This window comes from Melanostigma gelatinosum (genome assembly GCF_949748355.1).
Source record: "Melanostigma gelatinosum genome assembly, chromosome: 14".
NCBI lineage: Eukaryota > Metazoa > Chordata > Actinopteri > Perciformes > Zoarcidae > Melanostigma > Melanostigma gelatinosum.
Window position 1 is genome coordinate 12,766,099 of NC_136647.1, and position 13,919 is coordinate 12,780,017.

General features: G+C 42.5%; 2 protein-coding genes across 4 annotated transcripts; both read left to right on the forward strand.

The window, feature by feature from the left end:
- The first annotated feature begins 221 nt into the window (after nucleotides 1–221).
- Nucleotides 222–4,163, forward strand: LOC306788164 (DNA-directed RNA polymerase III subunit RPC9-like). Its single transcript, XM_079283558.1, has 6 exons — nucleotides 222–256; nucleotides 1,017–1,053; nucleotides 1,164–1,250; nucleotides 1,356–1,450; nucleotides 1,590–1,647; nucleotides 3,416–4,163. Exons 1-6 carry the CDS (start codon nucleotides 249–251, stop codon nucleotides 3,554–3,556), a joined length of 426 nt encoding a protein of 141 aa, XP_079139684.1. The 5' UTR covers nucleotides 222–248; the 3' UTR covers nucleotides 3,557–4,163.
- A 1,717-nt stretch (nucleotides 4,164–5,880) lies between these two features.
- LOC306787857 (protein-tyrosine sulfotransferase 1-like) lies at nucleotides 5,881–13,907 on the forward strand. 3 transcript variants are annotated; one of them, XM_079283158.1, is made up of 6 exons: nucleotides 5,881–6,071; nucleotides 8,204–8,794; nucleotides 9,276–9,434; nucleotides 9,544–9,797; nucleotides 11,905–12,147; nucleotides 13,410–13,907. In XM_079283158.1, exons 2-5 carry the CDS (start codon nucleotides 8,387–8,389, stop codon nucleotides 12,122–12,124), a joined length of 1,041 nt encoding a protein of 346 aa, XP_079139284.1. In that variant the 5' UTR covers nucleotides 5,881–6,071; nucleotides 8,204–8,386; the 3' UTR covers nucleotides 12,125–12,147; nucleotides 13,410–13,907. The 3 variants fall into 3 exon arrangements, with proteins under 3 accessions (XP_079139284.1, XP_079139282.1, XP_079139283.1); XM_079283156.1 differs by having other exon boundaries at nucleotides 11,905–12,106; XM_079283157.1 differs by having other exon boundaries at nucleotides 5,890–6,013; nucleotides 11,905–12,106.
- Nucleotides 13,908–13,919: the final 12 nt, after the last annotated feature.

Here is a 13,919-nt window from a genome sequence, read left to right on the forward strand (position 1 = left end):
ATTACAGGGTTTCTTGATTTGGTTTCGTGCACCAAAGATGTATTATTTAATTGTAATCGGTATTAGACCCATTCTGTCTCTCCTCCTCCAAGAGCCCGGTCCTGGCTTTGTGCTTTTCTGCAGTGAGAAGCACCAAACACGAGGGGGAGATACACTGCAACACTGAAGCCAGGGCGGAACTATTGACCCGCTTCACATTTTCTACACGGGCACTTTTTGCTACGGACCGAAGCTAAGTGCCTGGCGAAATGGAAGTGTAAGAATTTAATTTTAAACTCTGAATATTGTGCAATGTGTTTGTTATTTGGCGGCTCTATGTTTTGTTTATTATGGTTAAAGGTAACGTCACTACGTCTTTGTTGCAATTTCCGGTTCATTTATTGATCGAGTTGTGGGAAAGATGTAGTGACACATTAACTGGTTTTAGACACATTTCAGGTCTCTGTTATTGCAATTGAAAAAACCATAGTTGTATGGGTAAAAGAATAATAAGACAATAACGATATACTCTGAAAGGGAATACGTCAGCTCAAACTTTAGTTCACACTGGTCCCGACAACACTGCAGCAGCTGATGCAACACTGAGACTTTGTGTTGGTGGATTTCTACATATAAGTTATATGGTTGAAATAATTCCTGCTTGGAGGAACTATTGTCTGACAAATAGCCACAAGCTGACACCATTTTTAAGAACTCAATACAATAGTTTTAAGAGCATTTTCTAATTAGCCTATTCTTCTTTTTGCCCTGTCTGTTTGTCTAAATCACAACTTCCTGTGAATTTTACTCTAATCATAAATACTTTTGTCATGTTTACTTAACCAAAATAATCTAAACTAAATCATCCATCTTCCGGAGCTTTGAGTCAGGTCTCACAGTCTTCATTCAGTACCTGAAGGTGACTGAGATTTAGAAGCTAAACTGACCTTTCATCTTCGATTATTTGGTGTCATATACAGTTTGCAACAGTCAAGAATGAACTTATGCTTAATCGTGACTTATTTTCTTCTTTTCAGGAAAAACGCAAATGCTGCTATGCTCAGTAACTATGAGGTAATGTGTTGTGTCTCATTGTTTACCATTCAATCTTTTTGTAGTGCCCAGTCAAGAGATGAAAATAATTAAGTGTTGCAAATTCAGATTTGTCCGTCTGTGTTTCCCAGGTGTTCAAACTCCTGACAGACCTGAAGGAGCAGAGGAAGGACAGCGGGAAGAGCAAACAGCAGAACCTCAACACCATCACGTTTGAGGTAAGCACACATCCTCTTTCTCTCTCTCTCTCTGCACTGACTTGTTGTGTCACATTTACACTTTTGCAACAGCGTGACCACAGTTTCCTCTGCATTCCCACACAGACACTGAAATACCTGTCGAAGACGCCCTGCAGCAGGCAGACTCCAGAGATCGTCAAAGAGTTCCTCACCACCATGATGCCTCACAAACTCACAAAGTCAGTGACATCAAAGGCATATATGTTGTCATTTGGAATTTATAGATTACCTAAGATGCACAGTATGTTTAAGATAAGCAGATATACTGTATGTGCTGTTCTTTACGTCATATATTCACTGATGTTTTTCTTCCATCAGGGCAGAAAAACTGCAGCTATTGAACCACCGGCCACAGACAGCAGTGGAAATTCAGCTCGTGAGTGTTTTACTTAATTGTCACCAATTACTGTTATTACACCTTACCATACCTCTCTTTATCTCTTATTCATATTCATCTCTTTTTCCCTACTGGTGTACATTTCCATGATTCTTTCACACAGTTATTGTGGTAGAAATGAGCCAGTGTGTCATATGCTAAGAGTTGCTTAAAGGATAATTAGGGTGGTGTTCTACTTTTATTCTTATCGTCAACACATCCCACAGAAAGTATAAAACTAACAATGAACTCATCCTAGTATAACAAGTACAGTCCGTATCAGTAACACATCAGTGAGCCTCACTTTTGCGCTGGTCGAGATGTTCCTTCATTACGATAGTCTAATAATATTCTTTAAGTAACATTTCCTAAAAACCACAATACCCAGCTCTTCAATATTTATTACTTGAAACTTTAACTTGTTTTTTAACATTTCAGTCCACAGTAGGATGAATAGGCTTGAGGCTGAACGCCTCAGACAGGGTTGGGAAGTATTGAGAAACTGACTTGTAAATTGTTAGTTTTGTTGTTTTCGTGGGATTTGTTGACATTAAGGGAAATATAGAATAATGCCAGCCTTGTCATTAAAGACTGTAATAAATCCATTTCATAGGGCATGCTTTATTTATGACCATCTATATGTGTCTCACTATTCCAAAACACAAGTTGAATGGAGCCATTTCTGCGCGGTACGTGACTCCATTGATCCCATTATAGAAGGGAAATCCCTCTCAGACTCACTCATCGGTGGAACATAGGAAATGTATGAATCTGTGTCACTGATGCTCTTGTGGAGAAGCAACTCAAAGTAGAAGCAGTGATGTACTGCCCATACACCCGGGCCATGAAGCATTTGGGGGTTTTCAGACATCCAGTCCATCACCAGAAACATCAATAAACTGTGGTGGTACACATGCAGAAGTGAAATGACCCTGCAGCTATCTGGACTCACTCAGACGCAAAGCATATTTCCACAGCGAGAAAGATCTCAGGGTGGTCTGGTTGGTAAACAAACAGGCTCTGTGTTGTTTACTGATATCCAGTTTTGAGTGACCTCTTCCTGTCGTTTGAATCTGCCGACACGCAGAGTTACAAAACCATGCTGTTATGCTGTTTGGGCGTAAATAGCAAGAGCGTAGCAAAGTGCTTGAGAGCTAAACAGTGTGCAGATAAATTCTGGTTTAAATGTATTTTTTGATATTTGAATCAGCAGTTGACAAAACTGTCTTCAAACCTCCAACTGCGTGGAGTAGCTGTTCTGGTGCTTTCCGTCACATCACATGTTCTTCATCAGCTGATGGACTTCTCCAGTTGTGGAACTGTAGATATTAAAAATCCAATTTTTCAGAGTACTTTGAAGCAGCCTAATTATGTTTTTGTGATTTGTGAGTATTACATTGTTATAAATACAGTTCATGTTGAATAAAGCAATATACAGTCTGAGAGAAATAATGAGTTGACATTTAAAGCATGTAAACATTTTCTAGAAGAAAAATATTAACCCGGAATTATAAATGACATGTCCCCTTCAAGGACTCCTCATCCATTTTGGAAATTTGAACATCTAAAATTCGACTGACAAACTGCTGAAGAAAATATGTGTTGCTAATGCAGCTTGAGGGGAGATTGTTTTGGCAACTGTAGATAAAGGGATGGACACAGTTGAGGCTTGGCGAGTTTATGTGTACACCATGTTAGCATGTTTTAAATAAGGCAAAGACAAATAAGACACCATTTGTAATAACCGACGCTTTCTGTTTGTGTTCAGATGGTGGAGGAGAGTGAGGAGCGGCTCTCCGAGGAGCAGATCGAGGAGCTCATCCACACGGTTGCAGACGTCCTACCTGGTGACCCAGAGCAGGAGAAAGCAGCTCCAGCAGAAGCAGAGATCGATGAAGCCGTCGAATAGTCATGACACAGTGATGGGCCAGACACCACCCGCAGGTGGAGAACTGGAGTGAAGGCTAAAACTATGACAGAACTGGACCGGGTGCTTTAACCTGCCGCCATTTTGCATCATAGTTTGAACTGAGCAACATGCTGACAGAAGGGATTCACAATGGCGACCATATGATTACTTTATTACCTTTTTAAAAATGTCTCATTAAATGATTCACATTAAGGTGAATACTTTAATCAGTGGAAGAAGATTGTTTCTGGTTTGCATTTTTACGCGTAAACATCCAAAGAACAGGTTTTTGGACAGTGAGTCGTAGATGTGTTGTTTTGCATCTGACTGGTCTGAATCAGATGATGTTCCTGCAGAGACAGTCTGCTATTAACCTGATATGTTTTCAGTTTCTGACTCAATGTTCGTCAGTTTTTACGTGATGCATAGAAATATGGGTTTTAGCTGCTGTATGATTTCCCGAGCTGTAATATAAGTCGGTCATGCAATTAAACTTCGGTACAGCACGAACATACGGTCAGACAGTATTATTAGAGCGGCTATGTAATAAAAAGGAGGGCAGACGGTATGGACCAAGAGGTGACCGTTGTCTCGTGACAAGGGTAGAGATGCGACCGTTTGTAAAATGTGCTGATGTCTTCCTTCTGCAACAAAATGAAGCTTAACAGCGGAAATGTGTCTGCATTTTTTTTTCCCCTCTTGAAATGACATGTTCAGCAGGCAGGCAAGTTCACAGCAACCATCTCATGCTTTCTGTGCAGGGATGTTTTTATGAAACACAGGAAGGATGTGCTGCTTAGACTCGTGTACGTATCTGTTCTGAGCTTCCTGTTAGTGTGTCATATCAGTTTCCTGTGCTCACTAAGCACCTTACTGAGGCGAGATACAGAGACAAAGTGAAAGTCTGGACTATGTACCAGCACATCCAGGAGCCCCGAGTGACCCCCGGCCATCGATTGAGTTTGGAAGTGAACACATTTCAGGGACGACCTCTGAAACCACATGACAGAATCAATGTTCAGCACCTACCGATCTAACTATCTTTTACCTATTCCTACCAACCCATACTCTTATGTACACAAATACTCTTGCACAAATTCCATTCAATCATAAATTGAATACATATATCGATATATTTTTTGGATGCCTCTTTGTGCTGTGGTAACGTGATACGCACATGATCAGTGCGTACGTTACGCACAGACCTAAACTTATAAATGAAATAAGATTTTACTGCAGTAAAATATATCCAAGTGTTGTCAACTTTTCCCAAGGATGGATAATTAAATGATTCAAGCAAGCAAATGTCCAGTGACCCACAAACCTCAGGGGCCCTGAAAGCTCCAAGTGTGGTCTGCTGGCATGGGCTAATTCATTTAATGTCAAATCAGTTTGAAAATGTGCAGCAGTCAAATTTGATGAAGGTTTAAATGTGGTTTGGCCTTTATTACCTGAGTCTCTGTTAGGGTGTCTAAATTAATGTATTTTACCATAAAGCAGACCTGGGGTCAGCTAGTATTGTAGCATAGAAAAACTACATGTCTGTCACCTAATTTTTGGCCCCTCGGGCCCCATAGTACTCTGTCCGTAGCTCATTTTGTAAATCAGTGTGTGATATTCATGCTGCAATGGGATGTGCTATCTACTTAGTGTTGACTTGGCAGTTTATCCACTCCAAGCCAACTTAACATAAATCAAGCTAAGAGGCTTCATTATAATTTGATATAGATATATCATATTGTAAATATAAAAACCTGTTAGCACAAGGGGATTAATGTGTACATATTTAATTGATATTGATGAATCTCATTGCTTATTCATGAATTTCAGAGGTTATTTTACGTTTTATTTATTGACATTTGACAGGCTTGCCTAATAAGTCACATTTGGTTCTCCACAGAGCACGCGATATATCATGAAGAATCCATATCCCACTAAAAGAGTCACCAAAATCTGGTTTACGAATGAAAAGGTGGGTAAATGAAATGAGGCGGGCTTAACCTCAACTAAATCCCACAGTGTGATTAAATTCCCCCTGTGGGCTTTTACTGAGAGCACACGAATCGATGAAGTAAAGTAATTTTAGCCTCGAGGACGAAGAAGAAGAAAAAAAGAAAAAAAAACCCTGGGTTTGTCACTGCGGCGGAATCGCCCTTTAACACCTCCACCAATAGGATCCTCCCGAGCCGATGTGTTCGTCAGAACGTTCAGGGACCAATCAGAGCTCAGCATTCTCTGACTGGCTGCGCTCGTACTCACTGGACCCCCCCCCCCCCCCCTCCCTCCCTCCCTCCTCTCAGCGGTAGATACAGCTCGACTTCTCAGGGAGCAAAGTTACATTGTGAGCAGCGTTGTGTAACACTGTGTCTTCTGAAGACACTCAACAGATAGCTCCTCCGCTCGATGACACGGATGTGGATATAGGAGCTGCTGGTTTCACCTTTTTTTTGGATCAAGGTTCGTGCGTTGTTATTTTTTTCTTCTTCTCCGGATTTCGTCAGTTTTACAGACGCTGGTGAGTGAACACCATTTTTCACGGTTCTGGTGTATTTACGACGCGCAGTGGCTACTTACGGACCCCTTAAATGAGCCTAAGTGGAGATAGTCACACAACGACACGCTGACAGGCGTTTCATGGCGTGTTGCGGGTGAGCTGTAGGTCGCCGCTGGTCTCGTGCTGAGTTTTGACTGATAGCAGGTCGTTCACCTGGTGGCTGCCCGCCTCGGGTGCATTCTGTGCAGACAAGACGCATCATCAAGTCAGGGCCAGATGTTCGGTGGATGCTGGGCCTTCAATCTGCAGCCGTTGAGTAATCCTATTCCTGCACACACTGCGGTGGTAGATTGACCTGTTTATGATACATCCACCGATATGCACCTGGATCACCGCATATTTATATTTTTTTCAGCTGCAGTTGAATATGGTACCTTTTTTAGGATATTCAATTTATTTTTCCCACTGAGAGGGAGCTGTCACTGCAACATTAAGAGAGCAATAATGACATATAAAGAGCAATATATGAAGAAGAGCATCCAATGAAGGGCGTTCAGGGTATCAGATCCAACAAGGGACATGCTCGTGACTGTAATGCATTAACCAGAGAAGGGAACATGTATAAGTTGCTCTCCCTCTCAGACTTTCCCTTCAGCAGGAAGTCTGTGTTATTGCTCCCTCATGTGAGGAAGAAAGAGGCTTTAGGCTGGTCAAAGATATCCCCCCCCCCAAAAAAAGGGCAGTAATTCTTGATGATGAAGCAGCTGAATTGAGCTTGTCCCTTTTTTAAGGATATATTTAATTCATCTCACATTTAGCTGCTGATGAGGAAACGGGCATTGCAGGGTAGAATAAAGAAAAGAGAAATAAATGTGCAAAACTACTTGAGTCATGAATTCATTGCGGGGCATCCGAGGGAACGGCTTTAAGGAAGCACAGGCTGTTGGCAGAGTTCAGGTTAAATGTCAGCGATGTTCTCGGCGTTCCACTTTCCCTTTTGTACATGTTCCCTCCTGAAGAGGAGGGGACACTGGCTTTGGCTCTTCTGCTCAACCTAATCACAGATCACTGTTTTCCTTTTGGCCTTTTCGAGGTCAATTCCCTGATTTATCAGAGTGGCTAGCCTCTCCTAGTCTTTGCAGAAACCTCTAGTCTAGTCGTGTCGTGCCAATCAGGTCGTTTTGGTTTTGTTTGCCCGGGTTCCAGATGTCTGTCTCCGAGATTTCTGCTTCCACAGAGAACATAATTGTTAGCCTTGAGAAAATACCCTTTTTTTTTGTAATCTGGGTCAACTTGCCCTTTTAAATCTGTTGAGAGAAAAAAAAAAAAGCACCAAGGCTCGCCTTAAACCACTGGCCTAATTCTCTGCAAAACTCCAAGTGGCTTAATCTCTGCATGGAAATGCATCAGTATGACATGTAAAGCTTGTGGGTACTGCTGGACTTAGCATGGCTTAAGGCAGCACCTCAGTATCCCAGCCAGGCAGTGGTGTCCTCATTTTCATTTTTTTTGCTGTGATCATCAGAATTCATTTTTACAGGCAAGCTACTCCGGCCCATCAGAGAGAGGAGTTCCCCCACGTGGCATCCAGATGTTCGGCTCCTTGCACGTTCAATCTGAACAAGACAGAAACCAAAACCCCTCAGAGAAAGGGAGACCGTATTCCATATTTGCTCAGAGCTTCTGCAGCAAGTAAAACTGCAGTGAGTTTGAGTTCCAAAGCTGCACTGTTGCTTTAAAAGGAATCCAAAGAAATCAGTGTTTAGACACATTAGTCAAATCATTCGTTATTGAATGTTCACGCATGTGTGTTTTTAGTTTGTTGTGTGCCAATTAGAGGAATCGGCTGCTGCCTTGCGTTGCTGAATCTGCTCGCAGGCCTATTGCAGAAGCGAAATGGGGAAGTTGCAGGTTGACTCGCTTGGTCAATAGTAATATGATCGAAAACAAACTGCCTTGAGTTTCATTGTGGCAGAAACTGTCGGCGAGAATAAAAACACGAGGAAGCTGTAATTGGTGCATTCAGATACACTCCCCGAGAGTGCGTCTGCGTTGCATGCCACAGTGAACTTTGATATGGCTTAACGGTCAGTGGCCTCATCCCATACTGCAGTACGCTCTTGTAAACTGTTTCTTGTCTTCTCATGTTTTAGGTAGGAACGATGGATAACAGACGTGGCTGGCAGCGCAGCGCAGCAGGCCTAAAGCCTGCTCTCGGACAACAGGGCTGTCTTCAACTGAGCTTTGCTGGTGTTTAAGCTGCATTCACTTCTGATTCCAGCCCGCCTCCTCAGGTGCCCCTGAACATCTTTTTATGTCCTCCTGAATCTGAAACCATGAGGAACACCAGATCGAGCCTGCTGCTGGGCTGCATGCTCCTCTGCTCTGCCTCCCTAATCTACCTGGGCATGAGCGGGATGGATTGCCCCCCAAAAAGCCATCGGTACCGGTGGATGGAGCTCAACATGGGCTCGGCCAATCAGAGCTCATCCCTGAACGAACACTTCCCCGAAGACACGCCCCTCATCTTCATCGGAGGCTTCCCCAGGAGCGGCACCACGCTGATGCGCGTCATGCTGGATGCCCACAATGCCGTTCGGTGCGGGGAAGAGACCCGGGTGATCCCCCGCCTCCTGGCCATGCGGGCCACCTGGAGCCGCTCGGTGAAGGAGAGGATACGACTGGACGAGGCCGGCGTCACCGACCAGGTGTTGGACTCGGCCGTGCGAGCGTTCCTGTTAGAGGTGAGCGGGTCGGTGCCTCTGCATCATGATCGTGTGTCGAAAGAATGTTTCGGCTTTAGGAATGATGTGTTTGCATACACAGGGTTATTGAAAGCTATTGCAAATATCTAAATGTAGATATTAAGCAGAATAGGCTTCATGTTCAACAAGTATTTTCATTGTTGATTTATCTGGAGGTTATTTTATTGATTAATCGATGAATTATTTAGGCTACAGTAAAACTGCCTATAGCTTTAAACGAGGTCATTTGTGGAAACGTCACACTGTCTCGGGTAATAACGAGTCTGTTTTGGGGTAAAATATTCCTAATTGTCTTTAATAGGATAAAAGTGCTCATCGCCATCATTGTAAATGACATGTATATTTATATTTAGCGTGTCAATATGTGTAATATAATCTTGGTATTGTGAGTATTGAGAAGGAATGGTTTGCATGTCGCAGCGGTGGTACTCGGTTGTAATCGTCACTTGATGTGTTTCAGGTGATAGTCGGCCACGGGGAGCCTGCACCTCGCCTTTGCAACAAGGACCCGTTCGCCTTGAAGTCTCTCTCGTATCTGTCGCGCATCTTCCCGAAAGGCAAATTTGTGCTCATGCTACGAGACGGGCGGGCAACCGTCCACTCCATGATATCACGCAAGGTACGCTGGGTTTCTTTCTCTCATCGGGGATTTTTTTTCCATTCTGTGTTTTCGCTCTCCGGCACTTTGGCCTCCTGCCTTCATCTTACCGCTCTGCCTCCATTCACAGGTGACCATCTCTGGCTTTGACCTGACCAGCTACAGGGACTGTCTGACCAAGTGGAGCAGCGCGGTGGAGACCATGTTCAGCCAGTGCCAGGCCGCCGGGGAGTCCAGATGTCTGCCCGTCCGCTACGAGCAGCTCGTCCTCCACACAGAGGAGGAAATGAGGAAGTTGCTTCACTTCCTGGAGCTGCAGTGGGACCCGTCAGTGCTGCACCACGAAGAGCTGATTGGAAAGGCTGGTGGCGTGTCTCTGTCCAAGTAAGTGTGTGTGAAACATGTGAGTGTCTGTGTGTGTGGGTGTGAAACGTGTGTGTGTGCGCTCACCAAGTCATCTCTCGTGGTATTTGTGACGATGCAGATGGTTTCCGTTTCATGTGCTGAGGTTTTACAGATTTTCAAATCTATGTTGAAGTCAATGTACGTGTTGCATGTACACAGATCTTCATGTGTGTGTGTGTGTGTGTGTTTCGTTCGGCTTTGTTATTCCTCCTGTGAATTCCCACCTTACTGGCTTTGAGGTGTATTTCAGGAGTGCAGGTGTCATTTCTTACCGGCGGCTAAAAGGTCACATGTGACTCTTCTCTCTCAGTCTATCAGTCAACTCAACACGCTCCTGAGCTGCTGCTCAGCTTTTTTATATAATATAATTTATAACATAATTTATAAGTTCTCAAGACATCTACTTTTAGTGATGTATTTCTTTGAATATGAAGATTAAGATTAAACACCTTCCATTGAATTATATTTTGGCCAGTACTTTCTTAATGCCTTTATTATCTTCTTGCCAATCGTCTTGTGTTATGTGACAGGATGAGGATGAAAGAGATGCGACACAGGTAATTTAAAACTGTATCGATCGATCAAGAGGAAAATCTATTTTTACTCTCCCTGTGGTAAGGGGAGTCACGGGACAACTGCATTGTTATCTTGTGATGTGTTTCCCTCTACTTCAGTTCGTGTCTTCCTACGTTTCCAAGAATGACGTTTGACGGGAACAATTTCCAGAGTTGACAACGCTCACACTGCAGACCAGTGTCAAAATGTTTTGGACGTGTTTTAAGACTACAGGCTTTAACGTTAATTCAGTTATTGACAACTAAATACTCAAAACACCTGCTTGTCTTTGAGGAAACTGTTGTCTATCTCTTCTAAAGCAGCAACAAACGATTGTTTTTAGTGTCGATTTGTCTTCATGTAAGAAGATGGTAAAATATTCTTCAAGACCAACAGCTTGTTTTGTCCAACCAACAATCTGAAACCCTAGAAACGGTCATAGTACACTAAGACAACTAGACTGAGAAGCCTTTTGATTGATTAATTGATTGATCATCAGAATTGTTGATAATTTGTTTGGTTTCACTAATTGATTAATGGACTAAATGTTTCACCCCTAGTCTCTTGAGAATTGGATTTCTCTGTCTATGTTGTACCTTCATGTGACTTTATATCATATATAATTTGCTTGCTATTCTAAAATGAATTTTGAGAACAAAAACACCGTCTCTAAACGCTGCATCAAATCCATCTCTGCTATGCCACATATATCCTTGTATTGGAAAACACTAAATCCCTTAATTTCATATCGATATATTTCATTTTTATTAAAATATTTAAGGCTATTATGTCTTTTTTTTTCTCCACTGAATTGAAATGCAGCACAAAGCGAGAGGCAGATTTGAACACGCGCGTCATATATTTGAATCCACTGATCTACCAGGACGCCCGAGTTCAGCCAGAGTTTGCATCTTTAGCAGCCAAACATTTCAAAGTCAAGTAAAGCTTTCAATCAGCAGAGTTAAGTTTTTGTCGCTCCACTTATTTGTCGTGATCCAAATAGAGCAGAAGCTCAGTGGATTTGGGGGGAATTTGGCTGCTTCAAACCGCAAAAACCCAAACCTGCCGTGTATTTTCACCACATTCGGAGAGAATTAGCACCCTTATTTTGATTAGTTATGCAACGGTTGGTGCAATATTAGTCACACAAATGTTTTATAACCTCCTCAGAAATGTAAATTCTCATAAAATGTGGCATGCTCTGAATCATGCATACATATTTACTTATTTAGAGTGGAAACGTGTTTATGAATGGAAGATTTAAAATGCCTAAGTCAAAGTAGATCAAACAAAGAAATCATTCAAAAATGAATTGTTTTTTAACAGATTTTCATAACATGCGTTTCATAGGCACAGTAAATGCATACATAATAGAATACAGCAGTATAACGTGTATTAGATTTGAGTTAAAATGTTTGATTTGTCTTCATTTTCATAGACTCTTCAGTGGCTAATTAAAAGGAACAGAATTAGTTTCAGAACATTTTCTCCTCCATATAAGCACATGAACTAAACGTGTGTTTGTGTGCAGGGTTGAGCGCTCCACAGACCAGGTGATGAAGCCGGTGAACACAGACGCCCTCTCCAAGTGGGTCGGTCACATTCCCTCTGACGTGATAAGCGACATGGCTGAAATCGCCCCCATGCTGGCTCGCCTGGGCTACGACCCCAACGCCAACCCGCCCGACTACACGAGAGAGGAGACCGTGGTGTCTCTGTTCAACGACTCACAGGTGAGGTTAAAAAACTGATCTGAGGAAGAACAGAATCACAGGTCATTGTTTCGTTTACTTTTTACAAAATGTTCACAGAAAAATACCCAGAATTTAAATTTTTGTTTTAAATTAAATGATATATTGTTGAATCCGACTTGTGATAAAAGTTCATCACAAATGTAAGCTATTTTATCTTGATAAATGACTTAAAAATGAATACACTAAATCGTTTTTTTAATGGTTATTATTGATTAAATGATTTATGTACCCACGCACACAAACATATTTTTTCCTGTTGCCAGAGGATTATGTTCCCCAGAGTTTACAGTGACAAATGTTTTGCAAGTTGACCCCTCAGAAAATGACGACACTCGTAACAAGCCACAGTCCCTCTAAATATGAAATTACAATGTAATATAAAACTACAGAGTGCAGAACAACTGAAACTGGTTGCCCCTAAAGATACTTTAATATTAACATTGACAAGATTGCCAAATATGTGCGGTACTGAAAAGAAAGAAGACTGAGCGTCTCTTCAACTTCCACAATATTGTCTTTACTCTTAATGTCCACAGGAATCACAAGCAGCCCATGCTGACCAATCACAGCGTAGTCCATAACCCCTTAATAACCAACAGTAGACCATAGCTTTAATCCCTACCCCAAACAACAACATTATTTCCCACTCACCCCTAGAGGCCTCCAGTCATGCAGATACCTTAAAGGTGCTACAGTATTATACGGGATTGGAAGCATTTCGATCGCCTCTCAACGGCTTTCAACAAGGACACGGCTGAGCCGGCTGCTTGCAGCTAACAGTGCTAACAGCGCTAACTACAGCAAAGGTGCTGACAGAGCACACAGTGTGTGCCCGAGGGTTAACCGATAGGTGGGCGCTACGCTTCTGCGCCGCTGCCGTCGGTCAGGAGCAGCGTTATCAGCTGAAACCGCCGCATGAGAGCGGTGCAGAACATCCGCAGTGAGCTAGCCAGTAGGTGACGATCACATGCATGATCACGCACTAAAAGCACGCGTGGCCGGCCAGGCCATGTCAACAAAGCAAGGATCGCTTGGGTTACATCACACAGCAACTTCATTCTCTGCTCAGGTAGACATTACTGCATTGTATCTTTACACAGACAATTGTTGTTTGCTGCTGTGTTAATGCTCTGAATCCCGTATATTGCACCTTTTAACTTTTAGAAGATTTATCAAAGCACCACAGTTGGAGGATGCAGTTTTGACTTAATTCCTCTTCCTTTTCTCTTTTAGCTTTGATAATTCCAGTCATACCAGAACATTGTGTCTTTTCTTTCCACAGAATTTGAAATCAGCAGAGACTCCACACCTCAGTTAAACGAAAGAGGAAATTTCGGCTTCGGTGCTCCACGATATTGATGCACCTTAAAGACAGACTTCCAGTTCAGCAGTAATTGCACCTCACAGGAAAGTGTCCCATGTGTATTTTTGGATCGTTTGTAAGACTAATGTGTGGTGTTAGTGTCTGAACACGGTAGAGAGACTCATCAAGTGGTTTGGGTTTTATATCTCGTGTGGACTACCTGCTCCAGAAGGTTTCTCCAACATTTCCTCCCAAGGTGAACCGACAGTATTACACTGCGCTATGACGCTTCCTCTCCCCTCGTACCTGAAGCTATTTCTACAGGTCTGTAAAGTTGTATGATTCAGCACAAATGTGACTTCAGACTAATCTTTCACTCACTGAGATTTCAGTCAGGGTTCGTGAAGCATAATGACTGTATATTTTTGAAGATGTATTTTTATTTTCTTAATAAATTATTTTGGTGTTGACCATTCATTCAGGAATCTA

Coding starts and splice junctions, on each gene's coding strand:
- LOC306788164 (XM_079283558.1), top strand. Junction 1,054..1,163: donor CTATGCTCAGTAACTATGAG/GTAATGTGTTGT, acceptor TGTGTTTCCCAG/GTGTTCAAACTCCTGACAGA. Junction 1,451..1,589: donor ATGCCTCACAAACTCACAAA/GTCAGTGACATC, acceptor TTCTTCCATCAG/GGCAGAAAAACTGCAGCTAT.
- LOC306787857 (XM_079283156.1), top strand. CDS start 8,387: ATGAGGAACACCAGATCGAGCCTGCTGCTGGGCTGCATGCTCCTCTGC. Junction 8,795..9,275: donor TGCGAGCGTTCCTGTTAGAG/GTGAGCGGGTCG, acceptor GATGTGTTTCAG/GTGATAGTCGGCCACGGGGA. Junction 9,435..9,543: donor ACTCCATGATATCACGCAAG/GTACGCTGGGTT, acceptor CTCCATTCACAG/GTGACCATCTCTGGCTTTGA.